General features: G+C 39.2%; 1 protein-coding gene across 1 annotated transcript; it reads left to right on the forward strand.

The window, feature by feature from the left end:
- Positions 1–3067: 3067 nt before the first annotated feature.
- On the forward strand, positions 3068–13504 carry LOC103840351 (glutathione S-transferase T3-like). Its single transcript, XM_033278453.1, has 2 exons — positions 3068–3401; positions 13053–13504. Exons 1-2 carry the CDS (start codon positions 3068–3070, stop codon positions 13502–13504), a joined length of 786 nt encoding a protein of 261 aa, XP_033134344.1.
- The last annotated feature ends 7522 nt before the right edge of the window (positions 13505–21026 follow it).

The raw sequence follows: 21026 nt of genomic DNA on the forward strand, positions 1-21026 counted from the left end.
ATTAATTTATTAAATTTATTTTGAAAATTTATCCTCTTATTACAATATTTTGAATTTTTTTCATTTTAATGGTAAAATTCCTCAACTATGTTTACTTAGTGTAGAAACCCCTAAACTAAATATTTACTGGTAGTAATAGTAATTATGACTTATCAGAGTTTAATTCATTAAATAAAGTTAGTTTAGGAGGGTTTTCGTTAAATACTTAGTTTGAGGGTTTTTGTCCAAAACAAACTTAGTTGGGGGGTTTTAACGTTAAAATTCCTTATTTTTTTTTCTTATTATCTATTATTTAAATCCCTATAGTGGGATTTGTTTTATCAAAAACCAGTTTCAATCAACTGACGAGATATCTTCTTTCCTAATATCATGTATTATATATATATATATATATATAAAACAAGATTTGAGTTATCAAAATTATGTATATATTATAACCAGAATATTTTTAAAAATTTATTAGAAGATATTTTATCTCATAGCTGAATTAAAATTTATTAGAAGATATTATATTTCATTGCTTCTCTTGAAAACTAGGTCATTTAGAAACTTAAACTAATTTGCTATATAAATATCGCACCACCCACATTAGTTTCACGCATCTATCTTTTAAGTTTTCACATGTTTTTTATCGTTATAATTTAAATTCTATTTTTGTGATCTTGCGCAGGTGTATGATAATCAATAAGTAACTCATAGACGGGAACACCATTACTGGTAATTTTATGGGGGATTCTTCTTCTCCGTTTATTTTTGTTCTCTTCCTCTCCATGTTGTATCTCTATCTATATTTTTGCATCTGTAGTGATTCAACTAATAAAAAGAGGCGACTCTGTTTATCCAGGAACTGATCATTCCTTTCGAAAAAGGTAATTCTTTTTTTTATAAAGTTAAATCACTTATCAAGAATATAATATAAGATATGTATGTTAATCAAGTGCAATTTATTTATTGTGCGTGATCATCTTCGGTACGTCTGAGAGCCAAAGGAAATCTCAAAGCTTTTTAAAAACTTTGAGACTCATTGATGTTGTCCTATCAATTATATAATTTGTTATCTTTAAATATTTTTGTTAGAATTACCTCTTTTCTGACTCAAAGCTTAGAGAAGGAAATCGTAAATCATCTCTGCTGTTACAATGAAACCAATGATAATAAATCTCAGGTAATTCAAATCTCTCTTTTATATTTCATGGCTGATTTTTTTATTGGGGTTTTGCGTGAAATATTTATTTTTTCTCAATTATATTTTTCTGATGTTTTAAGATTAATGTTAAATGTGATCGTTTTCTAAACGTTCTAATGTATTCTTTATTCATATGAACATAGTATAAATATTAATATGTAACACCGAGTCTTTCATATTAACCATATACATGTAACATAAGTATTAAATAGTTGTAAATATAATATTAATTTAATATTAATGTTAATGCCCGCTCATGCGTGCGGGCGGTCCACCTAGTGATATTTAAAAAACATGGACCGAATCAGGTAATATGGCTATTTTGTTACAAATATCCGAATCTGTTTTAAATAACATTGGTTATTTAGATATTTTTAGGTTCTTATACATCAGAACTGAATTCACCCATATCTAGAATGATCCAACTCAAAACTCACACATAAATTTATAATATGATAGTATTTTACTTAACAAAAAACTATTTCTATTTCACTTATTTTACCCAAACACATAAGAATATATTTTTTATTAGTTTATAAAATCAGTTATAAACTCACACATATAACCAAACAAATTTCAATAAAACTACTATTCAAGTTTTCAAACAATCTCAGTTCTTCAACTTTAATAATATAGATTTTGCATAAATAATTTAATATATTTTAATGATATTAAAATTATTATTTTTTGTATAGCATCTGGTCTCCGAAAACTCAGGACTGGCACAGTCCGTATGGCTACATACCAGGATATGGAATGAATCTCTAAGAGCAAGATTATCGCACGTCCTTGGGCTCGTCCTTAGGCTTTTTGGGCTTAAAAGAAAATGAAAAATATGGGAGAAAATGAAGGACGGGCCTTAATACGGGACTTCTTTTTTCGGTCCTTTACGTGCCAGCTGGCATTTTTTGAGCATGGGTTGAAGTCGTCTAGGGTTTGTCTCGACATTCGGTATCCATTTCAGCCTCTTCCTCTCCCGATTCAGTCTCGAAGGCGACGCAGTTGAAGAAGATTCTTCCGACGATTTCTCGCCGCAAACGAAATCCTCTCGGTTAGTTCGCAAGACGAGACCGATCTGTTGTCTCCACGGTCGACATCCTTCGATTCTCCTCCGTTTTCGAACCAAAAAGTATGCGTTCCTCTTCCATTCGAGATCCGTAGGATGTCAATTGAGATGATAAGATTGGTAATCCATTTGATTATGGTTTATTATTGTTAATCTTGTGTGTGGATTCGGTTGTCTGAGTCCATAGGACTTTGTATTGTGTCTGGATTCGGTAGGAGAGTGTTATGGTTGAATTTTGTTGTTAATCTTTGATTATTAGTTCATCTGCCATTCGAAATCGGTTCAAATTTGTTCTGTTTTTAGTTGCGAATTTTGTTGTTATGTACTGATTTAAGTAGCTTTAATTTTGCCTAGTCTCCGAAGTTGTGATTGTTTCGAAAAATGAGTGCCAAAACTTGGTAGCGTGTGATTGTTTTGTTGGTAATGTTGTTGTTGTGTATTAATGCTTTGATGGTGTATGCGATGGACAAACATGAGTTGATAGGTTGTAGTTCGATTTTGTAGTAACTATATTGCTTTTTAGTTATGTTTTACGGTCTATTATTGCTTGTTACAGTTGCTTCTGATGACACATTGTAGTTTAGAACGAAAATTGATTGTATTGTAAATGAGAGTGTGATAGCTTTGTAGTTCAAGTACGGTATTAAGTTCTGATTAGACTTTGGTAGATAATGGTTAGGTGGTTGATAGTTATTGCTTTTTAGGTCTTTTATGTTAGCTCTTTATTTCTCTTTAAAACCAAAGCGTGTTATTACTCTCCTCAAAGCTCATCCTTCAGCTTTATTTGGAATTCTCTTTGCTCTTTCTTTCTTGCTATGGATTCCAGAAATCAAAGTAGCCAGTACTCTGGCTACATTGGCATTCTTACGAGTCAACAACAATATGTTGTTCAGGAAAACATTCCTCCTGAAAGTTTTCCTTATAGTGTAAACATTGGAGGCTCCGATATACCTCCTTTCAGTTCGCAGCAAGCTCAGACTCCATCCCAACCTGATGCGACACCAGTGGAGCGTGTGGTGAGAAAGAAATGGACTCCTGCTGATGACGAGGATCTCATCAGTGCCTGGCTAAACACATCAAAGGATGCTGTTATTGGGAATGAACAGAAGTCAGGGACCTTCTGGAAACGCGTAGGAGAGTACTTCGCAGGTGCGACATGTGGGAACCGAAATTCGCACTGTCGATTTCCGTTAAAATAAGGAAACTAGGAAAACCCTAATTTCCCAGAGGTCCCGGATCTCTGCGAGAGCCAACGACAAGTGATCGAATATATGCGGAAATCATGAAAAGATAACAAACGAGTTTAGAGAAAACAGTAGATCTTATTTCGAGTCCGCGTAAGAGCGTTGCGATCATTACAAGAGAATACAAAGGCTTTGGCCGCAGGGGCCGTCAGCGAGTTACCTAGTTCTAGTAACATAAAACCCTAATCCTAGTTGAGTCGCAGCTCGATAACAAAGGACGAAAAAGATATCTAAAAGGCTTAGATTGATTTCGGACTGAACCTTGTTAAAGGCTGCCTACGTACCCCTTTCGAGGATCAAGCCGAACGTAGTTCAATTGATAGAGCTGGACAAGAGATCGAACTGCCTGGGCGAGTTCGTCTAGTAATTGAGTGCCAGTCATAGAAACCGAACTTGTCGAGAATAAGCCTAAAGTTTCTAAGTGCAGAGAATTCCGAATCTAAAAAGTTCTCCCTTCTGCTCCTCGCCTAGGACTCCTTATATACTAGCTCCAAGGTCGGTTTACGCTTTTACTCTTCTGCCCTTAAGCCGTCATAGCATAAAAATGGAGATATTCCATTTTTCCCGATCTTCACAATTATCTTCAAAACTTCCGTATTTATCCGCGGAAACTTGACATTTATCCTTCCTCGTGGGCCAAGCGCGAACCATGCTGTGGTTACGGGCTTTTGGTTAAGAAAAATCGTAGGATGGGCCTCGAGTCGTGTTTTAGGTCCCTTTGGGCCGTCTTCCGACTCGACACGTTTACTACGAGTTTTCCGCGGTTTCTAATCCGCGAAGTTTGATCGATGAATTAGAATAGCGGGAAACATGGACTGAGCTTGCTACGGTCTTCGGGAGATAGCATTCGAAGGTTTGACGAGAATGCAAGGACTGGTGTCGTATCGATGTTCGGAAAGGTTCAATCGCTACACAGCGACCGAACTTTGGCTCGAGCCCGGTCGCTATGTAGCGACCGAGCGAAACGAGTGCTCGGTCGCTACGTAGCGACCGAGCTTCGGCTGAGCTTGGTCGCTACGTAGCGACCGAGCTTCGGCTCGAGCTTCGGTCGCTACGTAGCGACCGAGCGGGACGATCGCTCGGTCGCTACGTAGCGACCGAGCTTGGCTGAGCTCGGTCGCTACGTAGCGACCGAGCGGGACGATCGCTCGGTCGCTACGTAGCGACCGAGCTTTGGCTCGAGCTCGGTCGCTACGTAGCGACCGAGCGGGACGATCGCTCGGTCGCTACGTAGCGACCGAGCTTTGGCTCGAGCTCGGTGCTACGTAGCGACCGAGCGGGACGATCGCTCGGTCGCTATGTAGCGACCGAGCTTGGCTGAGCTCGGTCGCTACGTAGCGACCGAGCGTGACGATCGCTCGGTCGCTACGTACGACCGAGCTTGGCTGAGCTCGGTCGCTACGTAGCGACCGAGCGGGACGATCGCTCGGTCGCTACGTAGCGACCGAGCTTTGGCTCGAGCTCGGTCGCTACGTAGCGACCGAGCGGGACGATCGCTCGGTCGCTACGTAGCGACCGAGCTTGGCTGAGCTCGGTCGCTACGTAGCGACCGAGCGGGACGATCGCTCGGTCGCTACGTAGCGACCGAGCGGGACGATCGCTCGGTCGCTACGTAGCGACCGAGCTTGGCTGAGCTCGGTCGCTACGTAGCGACCGAGCGGGACGATCGCTCGGTCGCTACGTAGCGACCGAGCGAGACGGATGCTCGGTCGCTACGTAGCGACCGAGCTTGGCTCGAGCTCGGTCGCTACGTAGCGACCGAGCTGTGTGCATGCTTGGTTGCCGCGTATCGATCGAGCTTGGCTTGTCCGCGGTCTGATTTCCATACTCGAGCTTGTCCGCGGCCGATTTGGATACATGTCCGTTGCCTTCGGACAATCGGTATTTAGTGGTTCGATTGAGATTTGGACGATATTTTACTGCAAGGCTGTTCGTAAAGATATCTTTACGAAGATTACTTTTCGTAAAAACGGTTATGCTGATTTTTACGGACTTTCAGACATTGATTCCGTCGTGACCGATTTTGACCCCAACAGTTAGCCCCCCAGCTCGTTAGAATCATGAGCTTCTAGCGTGAGGTTCTAGCGAGTGGCTTGGCAAGTTAGGCAAGGTAGGTGAGTTAGGCGGAATTAATGGTTGAAAAGGTCTGTGGTAAGTGATCTTCTCGCTCTCCTAAAAGTAGAAAACGCGATAAGATTGGGGCTGCGCCTTATGACGGCTGCCTACGTACCCTTGTTGAAGGGATCAAGCCTTTCGTAGTTCATCTTGGAGTTAAGGTTCTTATGACTAGTTTTCCAGTAGGACCTTTATGGTCTAGTTTTTATGTAGCGGTTATAAGGCGTGTTGCTGCCGATGGCATTTTGTATGGGTGTAGAGGGAAGACTACGAGTTGTCGTCTCGTAATCTAACTCTGTGTGAATTGCCATATCCATAATCTGTTTCGAGAGTTTTCCGCAGTGTGTAAACTTGCGGGATTTTCTGAAGACGTTCGAATATTGGCAAAGAGACAAATTTTGGGATCTCGTATCAGGGTGTTTGATACTATGCCTAGAGATGTTAGAGACCAGTGCGCTGGGTTTAGGGCAAGACCTAGGTTTACTCCTGGTTTTAGAGGGTGCGATGACTAATTCGACTTACGTATCCCGTTTCAGTTTCATCCTGATTCCATACCGATTTAAAGTCCGCGATAGGTTCTCGGCTTATACGACTTGTATGGTTGGAATCGAGCATCTCTCCGGAGACCGGAAGTGCTGGACCAAAATTTCGGATTTCTTTTATAGCGCTATTATCCTTGTGTCGGATGTAAGAGAGTCATCTTCTACGAGATGGCTAAGTCTGTTTAGGACGTTAAGAGTTTGTTGTGATCAGCAACAAACTTAATGGTAAAAATTACTATTTTGAGTCTTCGCGAAGAATATGTTTTGAGAAGATGTTAGTGCGTATGACTGTCTGGTCTTCCATGAAGGTGTTTTTATCGAGGAAGGAAATTTCGTCGAAGAACTAATCTTCAGGCGTCCGCGACGTCTCGCGATGCTGAAGATTTGTTATTCTTTCGTATGCCACGTTTCGTGCTTGAAATGTTCGCGGGCTTTGAAGATATTTCGCGATGTTGCGAGGGTTTAGTATTAGCCCTGTGTTTGAGAAACATTCTGGTTTGACTAAGAATGTTCGCAGCCAAAAATTGTTGTTCCTGCTCGGATGCTAATAGTTTTGTTTGCGATCGAGGAATTATGACTGAGGTGTCGTGTAAATTTGTCCATGGGAACAAGTGTTTTCCTTCATGGTGCTTTGTGAAGAGTTGGCCTTCCGAGATGTATTTCGTGCATTTTTTAGGATGTTTCGTATAGCTCTAGAAGCTTTGTTACGAATTTTTCCTTACATGCCGCGTATTGTGGTTAAAACGTTGCGGGCTTAAAGTGAATTGTGGAGCGTATTGAACTTGGTCAATTTTCGAAAAGTTTAGATTTTCCGTTAACCGTTTGGTTGTTAGGACTTAGTTTCGTTATGAAGAATTTATCATATGATTTCCGATTGTGGGCTATACGATAATTTATCATATCATATAACCGATTTTACGAAGGTCGTAAATCAGTGATATGTATACATATGTCAAAGTAGCATTGTTTCTGCGGGTTCTACGAGAAACGTTCCCGCTGTGATTTTGATCTTAGGTGAAAGTTGCTTGGCGTTACCCATGGAGTATTACCGAAGTTTATTTCAATACGATCTAGTCGCGGAACGTTTTTCATAGGTTTTTCGAGAGGATTCTCATGACACATTTGTTTCTTGAACGAATTGGTCAACCAGAAGTGGATCTAGCTAACCATCGGGAGGAAAGTGCTCCTTTTAATGTGCACGATGCTACATATATTCTCGAGTTTTCTTCGTCGCAAATGTTTTCGATACTTTTCCGTGACTTACTTGGTACAACGGAAACTGAAAGGAATGCTTTGGTGATTGAAGATTTCTCGCCGCTAAGTTTAAAACGAAACTGGCTTTCTGAAGCCGGAAAAGGCTTCAATACTTTGGCTAATCGTCGAGTTTCAGTTTGATATTGGTACAAGTTTTCTGTACGCATGATTGCGACAAGAAATGATGTATAGTTTTTGAGATTATGTTCATGATCGTCTGGATATGTTGCTAGCGTTTAGACGAATATTAAGATTGTCGTTTGCCTATTCTTGACGATTTGCAGAAGTTTTTTGAAGTTTGGGAGTATACGAGTATAGTATACGTACCTACTCCCCCTTTTTTTTTTACGAAAGAAAAACGGTTGAACCGATACTTTGAAGGGTTGTGTACGTTTCCTCTCCTGATGTTTGGAATGATCGATAATTCGGGACGATTTATAGACGACGCTTGGACTGTGATTTGGTTGTTTCCACGTTGACGACTTGGGATATGTCGGTTCCGAGAAAATTGCCAGAAACGAATCGGTTTTAAGACGACGTTCATGTCTCTAACTTTTTCTCTCTTTAGGAAGCGAGCTTGATATGCGTGGCGATCATTTCTCGACTTTCGGAGAGTTTAGATCGGTTTGCAAGATCTGGATGAACAATTATGGGACAATATATCGAGACAGGAAAAATCGCTTAAAACTTAGTTCGCTAGACTATCCGCCTAGGTTTTACGTTCCCTAAAGTTCTATGGCAGCCTCAAAGTAATTTCCTACGAAAATTCCAAGTCTGATTTCAAAAATTTCAAGTCGGAAATACCTTAGTTCTCTCGAAGATGCAGTTTTGTCCCTTCTCAGTTTTGCGTGCTCATTTCCGTTTCCTATTCTCGTGTATGTTCGCCATTTCCGATATTGGTGTTTACCCTTTGAAACTTGACATTTATCTTCCGAACTTGACTGTTATCTTCTCCTTAGATAAGACGTCGATTTTTGTAAAAAGGTCCAACGTAATCGTATAGTTAAGGCGGCTAAGGTGTTAAGTTAACCATTGCCGTTTTATACGATTAATCTGAATCCATGCGAGAAAATAGGTCTTTGCGGTTTTTTTTTTTTATATCGTAAAGTCTCAATGGTAACTTCAATCGAGGCGAAACAAGAGACGTTTCGATCGAGATTCGAAAGTGAACGCAAAGATGGAGGTAGGGTGAGCAGAAACAAGCCAAGGAGTTTAGGATGAGGTTTACTTGTTTTTGTCGTAAAATCTCAACGGAAACTCCGATTGAGACGAAACCAAAAGCGTTTCGATGAGAATTCAAAGGAGAACGCAAAGGAGGACCCCTTTGAGGCCTGACAGGTTGCTATAGCGAGTGAGGATGTCATCTCGGTCGCTATAGCGAGTGGAAGGGACCCGAGACGAGTCCCACTTGTTTTCGTCGTAAAATCTCAACGGAAACTCCGATTGAAACGAAACGAAAAGCATTTTGAAGAGGATTCAAAGGAGAACGCAAAGGAAGAACCCTTTGAGAATTTACAGGTCGCTACGTAGCGACTGACAGTCTGACAGGTCGCTACGTAGCGAATGGAAGCAAGCCAAGAAGCGTCCTACTTGTTTTCGTCGTAAAATCTCAACGGAAACTCCGATTGAGACGAAACAAAAAGCATTTCGAAGAGGATTCAAAGGAGAACGCAAAGGAAGAACCCTTTGAGGACTTACAGGTCGCTACGTAGCGACTGACAGTCTGACAGGTCGCTACGTAGCGAGTGGAAGCAAGCCGAGACGAGTCCCACTTGTTTTCGTCGTAAAATCTCAACGGAAACTCCGATTGAGACGAAACGAAAAGCGTTTCGACGAGGATTCAAAAGAGAACCCAAAGAAGGACCTTTCTGAGGCCTTACAGGTCGCTACGTAGCGACTGACAGTCTGACAGGTCGCTACGTAGCGAGTGGAAGCAAGCCGAGAAGAATCCCACTTGTGTTCGTCGTAAAATCTCAACGGAAACTCCGATTGAGACGAAACGAAAAGCGTTTCGACGAGGATTCAAAGAGAACCCAAAGAAGGACCTTTCTGAGGCCTTACAGGTCGCTACGTAGCGACTGACAGTCTGACAGGTCGCTACGTAGCGAGTGGAAGCAAGCCGAGAAGATTCCCACTTGTGTTCGTCGTAAAATCTCAACGGAAACTCCGATTGAGACGAAACGAAAAGCGTTTCGACGAGGATTCAAAAGAGAACCCAAAGCAGGACTTTTCTGAGGCCTTACAGGTCGCTACGTAGCGACTGACAGTCTGACAGGTCGCTACGTAGCGAGTGGAAGCAAGCCGAGAAGATTCCCACTTGTGTTCGTCGTAAAATCTCAACGGAAACTCCGATTGAGACGAAACGAAAAGCGTTTGGACGAGGATTCAAAACAGAACCCAAAGGAGGACCTTTCTGAGGCCTTACAGGTCGCTATGTAGCGAGTGGAGAGTTGGCTTGAGCTCGGTCACTACGTAGCGACCGAGCAGTGTGTGTGCTCGGTCGCTACGTAGCGATCGAGCAGCGTGTGCGTGCTCGGTCGCTACGTAGCGACCGAGCAGTGTGCGTGCTCGGTCGCTACGTAGCGACCGAGCAGTGTGCGTGCTCGGTCGCTACGTAGCGACCGAGCAGCGTGTTCGTGCTCGGTCGCTACGTAGCGACCGAGCAGCGTGCGTGCTCGGTCGCTACGTAGCGACCGAGCAGCGTGCATGCTCGGTCGCTACGTAGCGACCGAGCCGTGTGAGTGCTCGGTCGCTACGTAGCGACCGAGCAGCGTGTGTGCTCGGTCGCTACGTAGCGACCGAGCAGCGTGCGTGCTCGGTCGCTACGTAGCGACCGAGCAGCGTATGTGCTTGGTCGCTACGTAGCGACCGAGCAGCGTGTGTGCTCGGTCGCTACGTAGCGACCGAGCAGCGTGTGCATGCTCGGTCGCTATGTAGCGACCGAGCAGTGTGCGTGCTCGGTCGCTACGTAGCGACCGAGCTGTGTAATCGTTTTGTTGTGTTTCCTTTTTCCGCGATTAACGTAGGGATTTTTCAGCGGTTTTTTTGGGAGAACAAGTTTTATCCTTCCGAAATGTTTTCGGAAAACGTGTTTTGGTAAAACCCTTATGCATCGAGATTTGTTTACGGGGTTTTGATAAGATTTATCGTTTCCCTTCTTGTTTACAGGGAGGAATCGCGAGCTTGTTTTAGTGCTCTTCCTGTGGCAGAAGGTCGCGACTAAGTTTTCGATTTTGTTGAAAACTACGGCGTTTGCGTAAGCGTTGGCCATAGGAGCAGTCAGTGCTGCGAGTTTGTCTTTCATATATCCAAACATCGTTTCGATCAAGCGTTTTGTGGCCATGAGTAAGAGTAATCCGTAACCCCCCCTCCTTCTAGCGCCAAACTGTGAGAACCGAAATTCGCACTGTCGATTTCCGTTAAAATAAGGAAACTAGGAAAACCCTAATTTCCCAGAGGTCCCGGATCTCTGCGAGAGCCAACGACAAGTGATCGAATATATGCGGAAATCATGAAAAGATAACAAACGAGTTTAGAGAAAACAGTAGATCTTATTTCGAGTCCGCGTAAGAGCGTTGCGATCATTACAAGAGAATACAAAGGCTTTGGCCGCAGGGGCCGTCAGCGAGTTACCTAGTTCTAGCAACATAAAACCCTAATCCTAGTTGAGTCGCAGCTCGATAACAAAGGACGAAAAAGATATCTAAAAGGCTTAGATTGATTTCGGACTGAACCTTGTTAAAGGCTGCCTACGTACCCCTTTCGAGGATCAAGCCGAACGTAGTTCAATTGATAGAGCTGGACAAGAGATCGAACTGCCTGGGCGAGTTCGTCTAGTAATTGAGTGCCAGTCATAGAAACCGAACTTGTCGAGAATAAGCCTAAAGTTTCTAAGTGCAGAGAATTCCGAATCTAAAAAGTTCTCCCTTCTGCTCCTCGCCTAGGACTCCTTATATACTAGCTCCAAGGTCGGTTTACGCTTTTACTCTTCTGCCCTTAAGCCGTCATAGCATAAAAATGGAGATATTCCATTTTTCCCGATCTTCACAATTATCTTCAAAACTTCCGTATTTATCCGCGGAAACTTGACATTTATCCTTCCTCGTGGGCCAAGCGCGAACCATGCTGTGGTTCACGGGCTTTTGGTTAAGAAAAATCGTAGGATGGGCCTCGAGTCGTGTTTTAGGTCCCTTTGGGCCGTCTTCCGACTCGACACGTTTACTACGAGTTTTCCGCGGTTTCTAATCCGCGAAGTTTGATCGATGAATTAGAATAGCGGGAAACATGGACTGAGCTTGCTACGGTCTTCGGGAGATAGCATTCGAAGGTTTGACGAGAATGCAAGGACTGGTGTCGTATCGATGTTCGGAAAGGTTCAATCGCTACACAGCGACCGAACTTTGGCTCGAGCCCGGTCGCTATGTAGCGACCGAGCGAAACGAGTGCTCGGTCGCTACGTAGCGACCGAGCTTCGGCTTGAGCTCGGTCGCTACGTAGCGACCGAGCGGGACGATCGCTCGGTCGCTACGTAGCGACCGAGCTTTGGCTCGAGCTCGGTCGCTACGTAGCGACCGAGCGGGACGATCGCTCGGTCGCTACGTAGCGACCGAGCTTGGCTGAGCTCGGTCGCTACGTAGCGACCGAGCTTTGGCTCGAGCTCGGTCGCTACGTAGCGACCGAGCGGGACGATCGCTCGGTCGCTACGTAGCGACCGAGCTTGGCTGAGCTCGGTCGCTACGTAGCGACCGAGCGGGACGATCGCTCGGTCGCTACGTAGCGACCGAGCTTTGGCTCGAGCTCGGTCGCTACATAGCGACCGAGCGGGACCCGCTCGGTCGCTACGTAGCGACCGAGCGGGACGATCGCTCGGTCGCTACGTAGCGACCGAGCTTGGCTGAGCTCGGTCGCTACGTAGCGACCGAGCGGGACGATCGCTCGGTCGCTACGTAGCGACCGAGCTTTGGCTCGAGCTCGGTCGCTACGTAGCGACCGAGCGGGACGATCGCTCGGTCGCTACGTAGCGACCGAGCTTGGCTGAGCTCGGTCGCTACGTAGCGACCGAGCAGGACGATCGCTCGGTCGCTACGTAGCGACCGAGCTTTGGCTCGAGCTCGGTCGCTACGTAGCGACCGAGCGGGACGATCGCTCGGTCGCTACGTAGCGACCGAGCTTGGCTCGGGCTCGGTCGCTACGTAGCGACCGAGCGAGACGGATGCTCGGTTGCTACGTAGCGACCGAGCTTGGCTCGAGCTCGGTCGCTACGTAGCGACCGAGCTGTGTGCATGCTTGGTTGCCGCGTATCGATCGAGCTTGGCTTGTCCGCGGTCTGATTTCCATACTCGAGCTTGTCCGCGGCCGATTTGGATACATGTCCGTTGCCTTCGGACAATCGGTATTTAGTGGTTCGATTGAGATTTGGACGATATTTTACTGCAAGGCTGTTCGTAAAGATAATCTTTACGAAGATTACTTTTCGTAAAAACGGTTATGCTGATTTTTACGGACTTTCGACATTGATTCCGTCGTGACCGATTTTGACCCCAACACGACAGAGGCTGGTGAGAATACGGAGCATGTCCACTGTAAGCAAAGGTGGCACAAAATAAATGATCATACCAACAAGTTCTGTGCCGCATTTGCTGCAGCAGAGAGACAAGTTACGAGCGGTCAGAGTGACAATGACGTTCTAATGGTGGCTCATGAGATCTTCTACGCTAATAACGGAACCAAGTTTACCCTTGAGCATGCGTGGTGTGTCTTGAGGTATGAACAGAAGTGGATTAACCTGAACCCTCCTAAAGCTGCTGTCAGTTCAAAGAGAAAGACTGGTGAGGACGCTTCCCAACCTTCAAGTACCAACGTTGGTGAGGGAGAGATAAGGCCTGAAGGTATAAAGGCTGCAAAAGCCCGAAGGAATAGTAGTCAAGGAAAGGCTGTTGAGAACTATAGGAACATGTGGGAGCTCAAGATGGAAGATTTGTCAAAGAAGGAGAAACTCTCGAAGCTTGCTATACTAGACACTCTCCTTACTAGAAAGGAGCCACTTAGTGAGAGTGAAGAAGCTGTCAAGAATATACTCCTTGCTGAGTTGTTCTAATTTCTAAAAAAAAATCAATGTTTGTTTTCCGTGGTTGTGTTGCGTCTAAGATAATCCTATTGTTTCTTTTGTGCTGAGTTTATTTTATAATGTTCTGTGATGTCTATGTTCTGTGATGTTATGTAATGGGAACAAGTCTTGTCTAATATAATGCTTCTTTATTTGATTCTGTTGCGTTGAATTATGTATTAAGTTAATGCCTGATTGTGTTGCCATGAGTTATGTTTCATAAAGTAAAAAACTTATGTTTTTTTTTTGTTTGGAGGTTACAGAAGAAATGGGGCTGGATTATAGCTACACGCAGCCTTCAAAATCGGAGGACTATGGTGAGAACTCAGCAGACAGTGGATACAGCGAAACAGAATTCGATATCATGCTGGACCAAGCTGAGATTGATGCCGCGCAGGTTGTGTACCCTCCGCAGCCAGAGGTTGAGTATGGCTTCCCGAAGGAATGCTATTGTGGTGGCCAACCGGTTGTAGAGACGTCTTACACAAGAACTGATCCTGGGAGAAGGTTTTACACCTGTGAGAACATGGATGACGGAGATTGCCATGTCTGGAAGTGATGGGACGTCGCGGTGATGGAGGAGATGAGAGCTATGTGTACACAGTATGGCCTGCTGTCTCAAAAGGTAGATTCTCTATCATTTGTTACTGAGTACGAGTCACATCTTAACCGGGTGAAAGAGCTACATGATGAGACTGAGGAGACTCGCTAAGCTTGAGAAGATTTGTGGTGAATTAGGTAAAAAAATAACTAGGTTGGGAAAAAAGGATGAATTCGTTGTAGGGGTTATGGTTTTTCTATTAGTGATCATAGCCATTGTACTCATGGTCAAGTAGCCTTATGTTGCAGCAGTGTCCTCACGTTGTTTCAGTTGTTTATGTATGGTGCAGCATTGTCAAAACTTATGACTTATGTTTCTGTTGTTTAAACTTCAACTAGAACTTGTACTTCTTATGTAATATGTTTATGTATAATATGAACACAAGGTTCACGGGTGTTTTGTACTTGGTATGCAAGTTGGTACATCAAATGAACACAAGGTTCACGGGTGTTTTTTACATCAAAATGAATAAGTATCACGGGTGTTTCAAAACAAGCAACATTCACAGGATGAATGATTCTAAAAAAATAAGTATCACGGGTGTTTCTTACATCAAAATCAAAACTACAACTCCTTTAGCTATATATATGAGATATCTCTTCTCATTTGAGCAACACAAATCATCCCTCTCTTTTATTTTCATTTCAAATAGCCTCATCTTCTCATTATCATTACCACCAAGATAATGATGATGATATTGATCTTGATACCCCATTTGAAGAATTTTTTAACAACGTACTATGCTCCTATTCCGGAACCAAAAGACCGAAAAAAACGTGTTTTTATCGAGAGACACCGGGAGGAAGGCCACAAGCAATTGTGGAATGATTATTTTTCTGAAACTCCGACGTACTCGAGCAATTTATTCTGGCAACGGTTTCGAATGAATAAATCACTGTTCATTCGTATTGTGCATCGTCTCTCTGCCAAAGTAGAGTATTTTCATCAAACACAAGATGCACTCGGACGGTCTACTCTATCCCTCTACAAAAATCTACCGCAGCAATTTGTCAATTGGCATATGGAAGTGGAGCTGACACGGTTGACGAATATGTCCGACTTGCCGAAACAACAGCTCGAAAATGTTTGCACGAATTTACCGCCGGTATAATCCTCCTGTTTGGCGATGAATACCTAAGGCGTCCCACCCCGGAAGATCTGGCCAGATTACTCCATATCGGCGAACAACGTGGATTTTCAGGGATGATTGGAAGCATCGACTGTATGCATTGGGAGTGGAAGAATTGTCCCACTGCTTGGAAAGGAATGTATTCACGAGGAACAGACAAACCAACAATTGTCTTGGAGGCGGTGGCTTCATATGACATCTGGATATGGCACACCTTTTTTGGAGCTCCAGGTACTATGAACGATCTTAATATTCTTGATCGATCACCTGTTTTTGATGACATTATTAACGGAATAGCACCAGAAGTAAAGTTTAATGTCAACGGAACGGAGTACGATATGGCTTATTATCTTACTGATGGTATTTATCCGAAATGGGCGACTTTTATTCAATCTATCAGACTACCACAAGGTCCGAAGAATTCATTATTCGCTAAAACCCAAGAAGCTGTTCGAAAAGATGTTGAACGTGCCTTTGGAATCCTGCAAGCTAGATTTGCTGTTGTCAAAAATCCATCTAAGTTATGGGATAAAGACAAAATATCAAATATTATGAGAGCTTGTATAATACTCCATAATATGATTGTCGAAGATGAACGAGCATCATTCACTCAGTTTAACGCTTTTGAATTTCAAGAAAGAGAAGATGAGGATTCATTTTCCGTCAATATGCCTTCACAACTCGGCAATACAATGGATCGTCGAACAAGTTTTCGGAATAGACAAACCCATCAACACTTAAAAAATGATTTGATTGAATATATATGGGCTAAATTTGGACATCTTCCAAATGACATATAATTTCTAAATTTATATGAATTGAATAAATTGTTTGTTTTGTTTTATTTATGGTGTTTGTATGATTTTCTGTTTTTTTATAAAAAAAATGTTTGTAATATTCTATGAAATGAATAAAATGTTTGTCTATTTCATATTTTAAAAATTTAAAACGTTATTTGTTTTATCCTAAACACATTAATTCTATGTTGCTATGTACTAAAATAAATAATTTATGTAGCTAAGGACAAATTATAGTCCCACCAATAATCACCATATTTAGCAAAGTCCCATAACAATGTCTTAACCATAACAATATTAATAGAAAATTCTAAGGACTCAACTTAAAGTCCTTGCAATAATGTTGCTCTAACCAATGATTGCTAAATATTTCCCTTTAAGATCATTTCGTTGGGAACTGAGCTTTTTCGTTTTCATATTTCCGTTTCTATTTTCTCGTGAAAGTTTGCATTACCTTTTAATTGTATTCAGATGTTAAGAAAAAAAGAGAATTTTATAGGGATAAAACATTGTTAAATCTTTGTTTATAGGGATAAAACATTGTTAAATCTTTGTTTGTTAAACATTGTACTCTATAAATTAATATATACTAAAAATTTCTATAAAATAATATAATTTTATAGTCTCAAATTAAGTTTTTGGTTCAATTAGTATATCGATAAATTAATATCTCTATAAATTAATAAAAAATATAGTTTTGGTGTAATCCCAACATTATTAATTTATAGAAGTTTCACCGTATATGTAATATATTTTGTAGATTTTCTAGATACCCAAGTTTGCTATATTTAAGTTAAAATTTATTAAATACCAAATATTTACTTTTGGAAATGTTTGTGAACTTTCGATTTAATGGTGGATATATATATATATATATATATATATATATATATATATACATTAGTATCTTTTACCATTTTGTATATTTTATGTGGTTAAGAAATAAATTCTATAACCGTATTTTCAAATTTTTACCAAATCATGAATTTATGCATTGAGATTTGTTACGATTTAATTGTTTGTGGATTTAAAAAAATTATAATCGATGTTATTTCCAATTTTCAGTGAGATATGATATTGATACCATTTAAACTGATTGTGTGTTCAAAAAATTATAAACCGATGCTAGATTTTTTAGTTCCTATATTCAGTGAGATTTGTTACCATTTAAATTGTTTGTTTTTTAATAGTATTGATAATCGATGTTATTTGCTACATTCATTGAAATTTGTTACCTTTTACAATTGAACCAACCAATGGTAGAATACATTGAGATTTATTAGTTTCTATATTCACCGAGATATGTTACCATTTAAATTGCGTATGAGTGTAAAAAATTATAAACTGATGCTAGATTTTTTTAGTTTTATTAGGTGAGATTTGTTATCATTAAAATTGTTTGTATTTAAATAGTATTGATTGAATATATGGTTATCAACCAACTAAACTTAAAAAAAATATCTCATTAATATTAAAAGATAAATATGTTTATTAAATGTGTTCACACACTAATTGATACGTGAAAGCCTCACAATTATTTAAAAATTAGAATATTGACGTGGCAGTCTTACAATCTTTTAAAATACACACTAATTTTTTTAACTTCTGTGCAAATAATGTAATGTGTTTACGCATTAATTTTTTTAATCAATTCAGTTTTAGTTTCTACATTTTTTAACCTTTGTATTAGTGAATTGAAGTTCTCTCCGTGCAACTAATGAATAATATCATTGTTGAAATTACAAAAATTACAAAATCATTAAGATGTACATCAACTAAAATTCTAGAATGAAAATGTTTTTAGAAATTGAAAATTTTGTATCTTACCAAACTTGGCCGTGGTTGAGGTTTCTGTACACGAAGGCAACAAATAATTGTGAGGGTTATGAATTAAGGAAACGAGCGTGAAAAACATCACACACAAAGTTGGACCTTTACTTTAGCCAAAAATTGTTTTTCTTTACACAGTTTTCATGTCAGACCAAAAATTAAAAACAAAGTAAAATTGTTAGAAAAAATGAGAAATCAGAAAATCTTTAAAAAGAAAGAAAATTCACGAAATCGATTGAAAACGTAATTCAGACGCCAAGTGAAGAGATCACATTATTTCCGACGCAACCCTAACCCCTTTCACTTGACTGTATCGTGGTTTATTATATTTATCAAGAATGGTTTATAAGAAATTACATGTTATTGGTTATAGTATATCAAATTTGCAACATGCCCAAAAATATCGACACGACACCCAATCAATTTTATTCGCTCTTTTTAAGTATGGTCCAATTAATTATGTATGTAAAATAAGCCCGAAATATTTGTTTTACATTTATTTTATTTTGCTTAATATTAGTAGAAGAATACAAGTCTGAGTAAAATATTGGTTCCGAAGAACTGAACCAAACTTTACTTGAAAGTAATATTAAAGACAAACTAAAACTGATTAAGTATCTATAAAGATTTTTGACAGTTTTAGTGGTTTTTATCTGGTTCAACAACTTTAAAATCCAAACTGGTTATATGATCGTTTCATAGTCAAATTTGGTAAACAATCAGTCTGGTTTTAAAAACATTTTAGGAGAGATAAAATATCTTTGGATTACAATGTACACATAGACATTATGATTCTTTTTCCATATATTTTTCTTCATTTAAAAATAAATATTACTGAAATTTAAGCAAAACTGATTTTAATCAGTAAATTTTGTTTATTTCATTCAAGATTTTTTGTATAGATATATAAAACGAATGAATATTATTGATGTTATTTTTCAAACAATGCCAGTACATTTAATTAGGTGATTTCATCTTGGATACGTACTTCTTAAAAAGAAAAATCTGGGACACATACTTATCTTTCACAACAACATTTTCTTGGAGCACAGCGTCCTCTAAGAAAACCCCAATCAATACAAAAGTCATCACAACCTAATTCTCCTCTAGTATCACACGGCCTCGAGAAGTCGTAGCATATTACCTGCTTTATTTCACCGTAACCTATTTATACGAAAAAACAATTTAAATCAATACATATTAATTAATCAAAAATATTTTAAAATGGGGATATAAAGACAAACCATTACCCGGAGTATCAGCGGTAGCTGTAGTACCACAATGAACAGAAGATACAATGAAAAATATAGTAAAAACAAATGTGATTAAAGTCTTCATTGTGATAGCCATTTTTAATATCAATATAAGCTATTCTCTGTAACTTTTTATGAGTTTTCTCCAAACATTCTGAGTATATATAATAGCAAAAACATACATTTTGAGAAGTATTTTCTTAGTCAAATATAAAATATACTCTTTCCTTTTATTTCTATAAAGATATTTAGTCATAACAGACTAATAGAATTAAAGTACAGTAAAAACTCTTTAAATTAACAATGTTGATACTTCAGTATTTTATTAATTTATCGAGTTATTAATTTACAAATTCCTTTTTGGATTTTTAATTTAAGATATATTTTTTTCTAAAATAAAAGACATTGAATTTTAGTGTATATACTACATTAATTAAAATTTTGAAATTTGACGTTTATATTAGTTTTTTTTATTGTCTGAGATATATAAAATATGCCTAGTTGAATTTAAATGTGGTTTAAGATATAATTTTACTAAATCTCGTCAATGTGTTGACACACTAATTTTTTAATCAGTTCATTTTTTTTTTGCATTTTTGCATTTTTAACAATTGTATTAGTGAATTGAAGTACTCTCCATGTAACTACTGAATAATATCATTGTTGAAAAATAATTTACAAAATCAGTAAGATTCGTATCAACTAAAATTCTAAAATGATAAATTTTTAAAAAATTGAAAGTTTTGTACCTTGTAGAACTTGGCAATGGTTGAAGCTTATGTACACGAGGGCAACAAATAATTGTGATTGGTTATGAATTAATGAAACTGAAGTGAAAAACACCACACACAAAGTCGGATCTTTTGTTTAGCCAACTATTGTTATTCTTTACAGACTTTTCATATCAGACCAAAAATTAAAAACAAAATAAAGTTGTTAGAAAAAATCCTAATTCAGAAAGACTTTAAAAAGAAAGAAAATTCACCAAATCGATTGAAAAACAAAATCTCTAAGTACAACGTAAAATAAATAATCTAATCAACTATTTCACTTCGCACATGGCGCGGATCACTACCTAGTATAATGTATATATGATATCACATACTAACAATACTTTTATAGTAGAACTTTGTTAACCTTAAGTTTGGTATAGTTAGACCTTATACCCTATATATAATCGAAACCGTAAACCTATATAATTGAAACCCTAAACCCATATAGTTAAACTAAAATCAACATATAATCTAAAGTATATTATATGATATGATTGTTGTATGGCGTAAAAGAACATATATAATAGGAAATGTTCTACATATGTGAAGAATTATAATAATTATCGTTTTATGTTATACCATATGATTGTTTAATATTAAAACATATAATATTTTTTACTCTATGTTAAGAATGAACATAAATATTATGAAAAATCTATGAATGCATCGTAAATGAAAACCGAGATCTATATAGTTTAAAACATGATCCACAAAATTCAAAATCTATAACCAAGATGTTTGTTTGGTTTGGTCACATCATAACCGAAATATATATAGTTTAAATCAATGTTCTAAAATTCGTTAGGCGGTTACTAGGCGCTTTATAGAGGACTAGCGACTAGGCAGATTATTCGGGGCCTAGACAAGGCCTAGGCATTAGTAAATTATAGATTTATTTTATTTATATTATACACTTATATGACATATTTAAGTTTTTATGTTCAATTATAAAATTATTATGAAGAATTATGAAAATTAGATATATAAAAAATAAGAAATTTGACAAATTTTTAGATTTGTAGTAATATTATTGCTTAATTTTACATATTTAGACAAATTTAAATCCATTTAAACAGGTTTTAATCGATTTAAGATGGTTTAAACCAATTTGAATCGTATAAATCAGATTT

Source organism: Brassica rapa, chromosome A09 (genome assembly GCF_000309985.2).
Source record: "Brassica rapa cultivar Chiifu-401-42 chromosome A09, CAAS_Brap_v3.01, whole genome shotgun sequence".
In the NCBI taxonomy this organism is placed as follows: domain Eukaryota; kingdom Viridiplantae; phylum Streptophyta; class Magnoliopsida; order Brassicales; family Brassicaceae; genus Brassica; species Brassica rapa.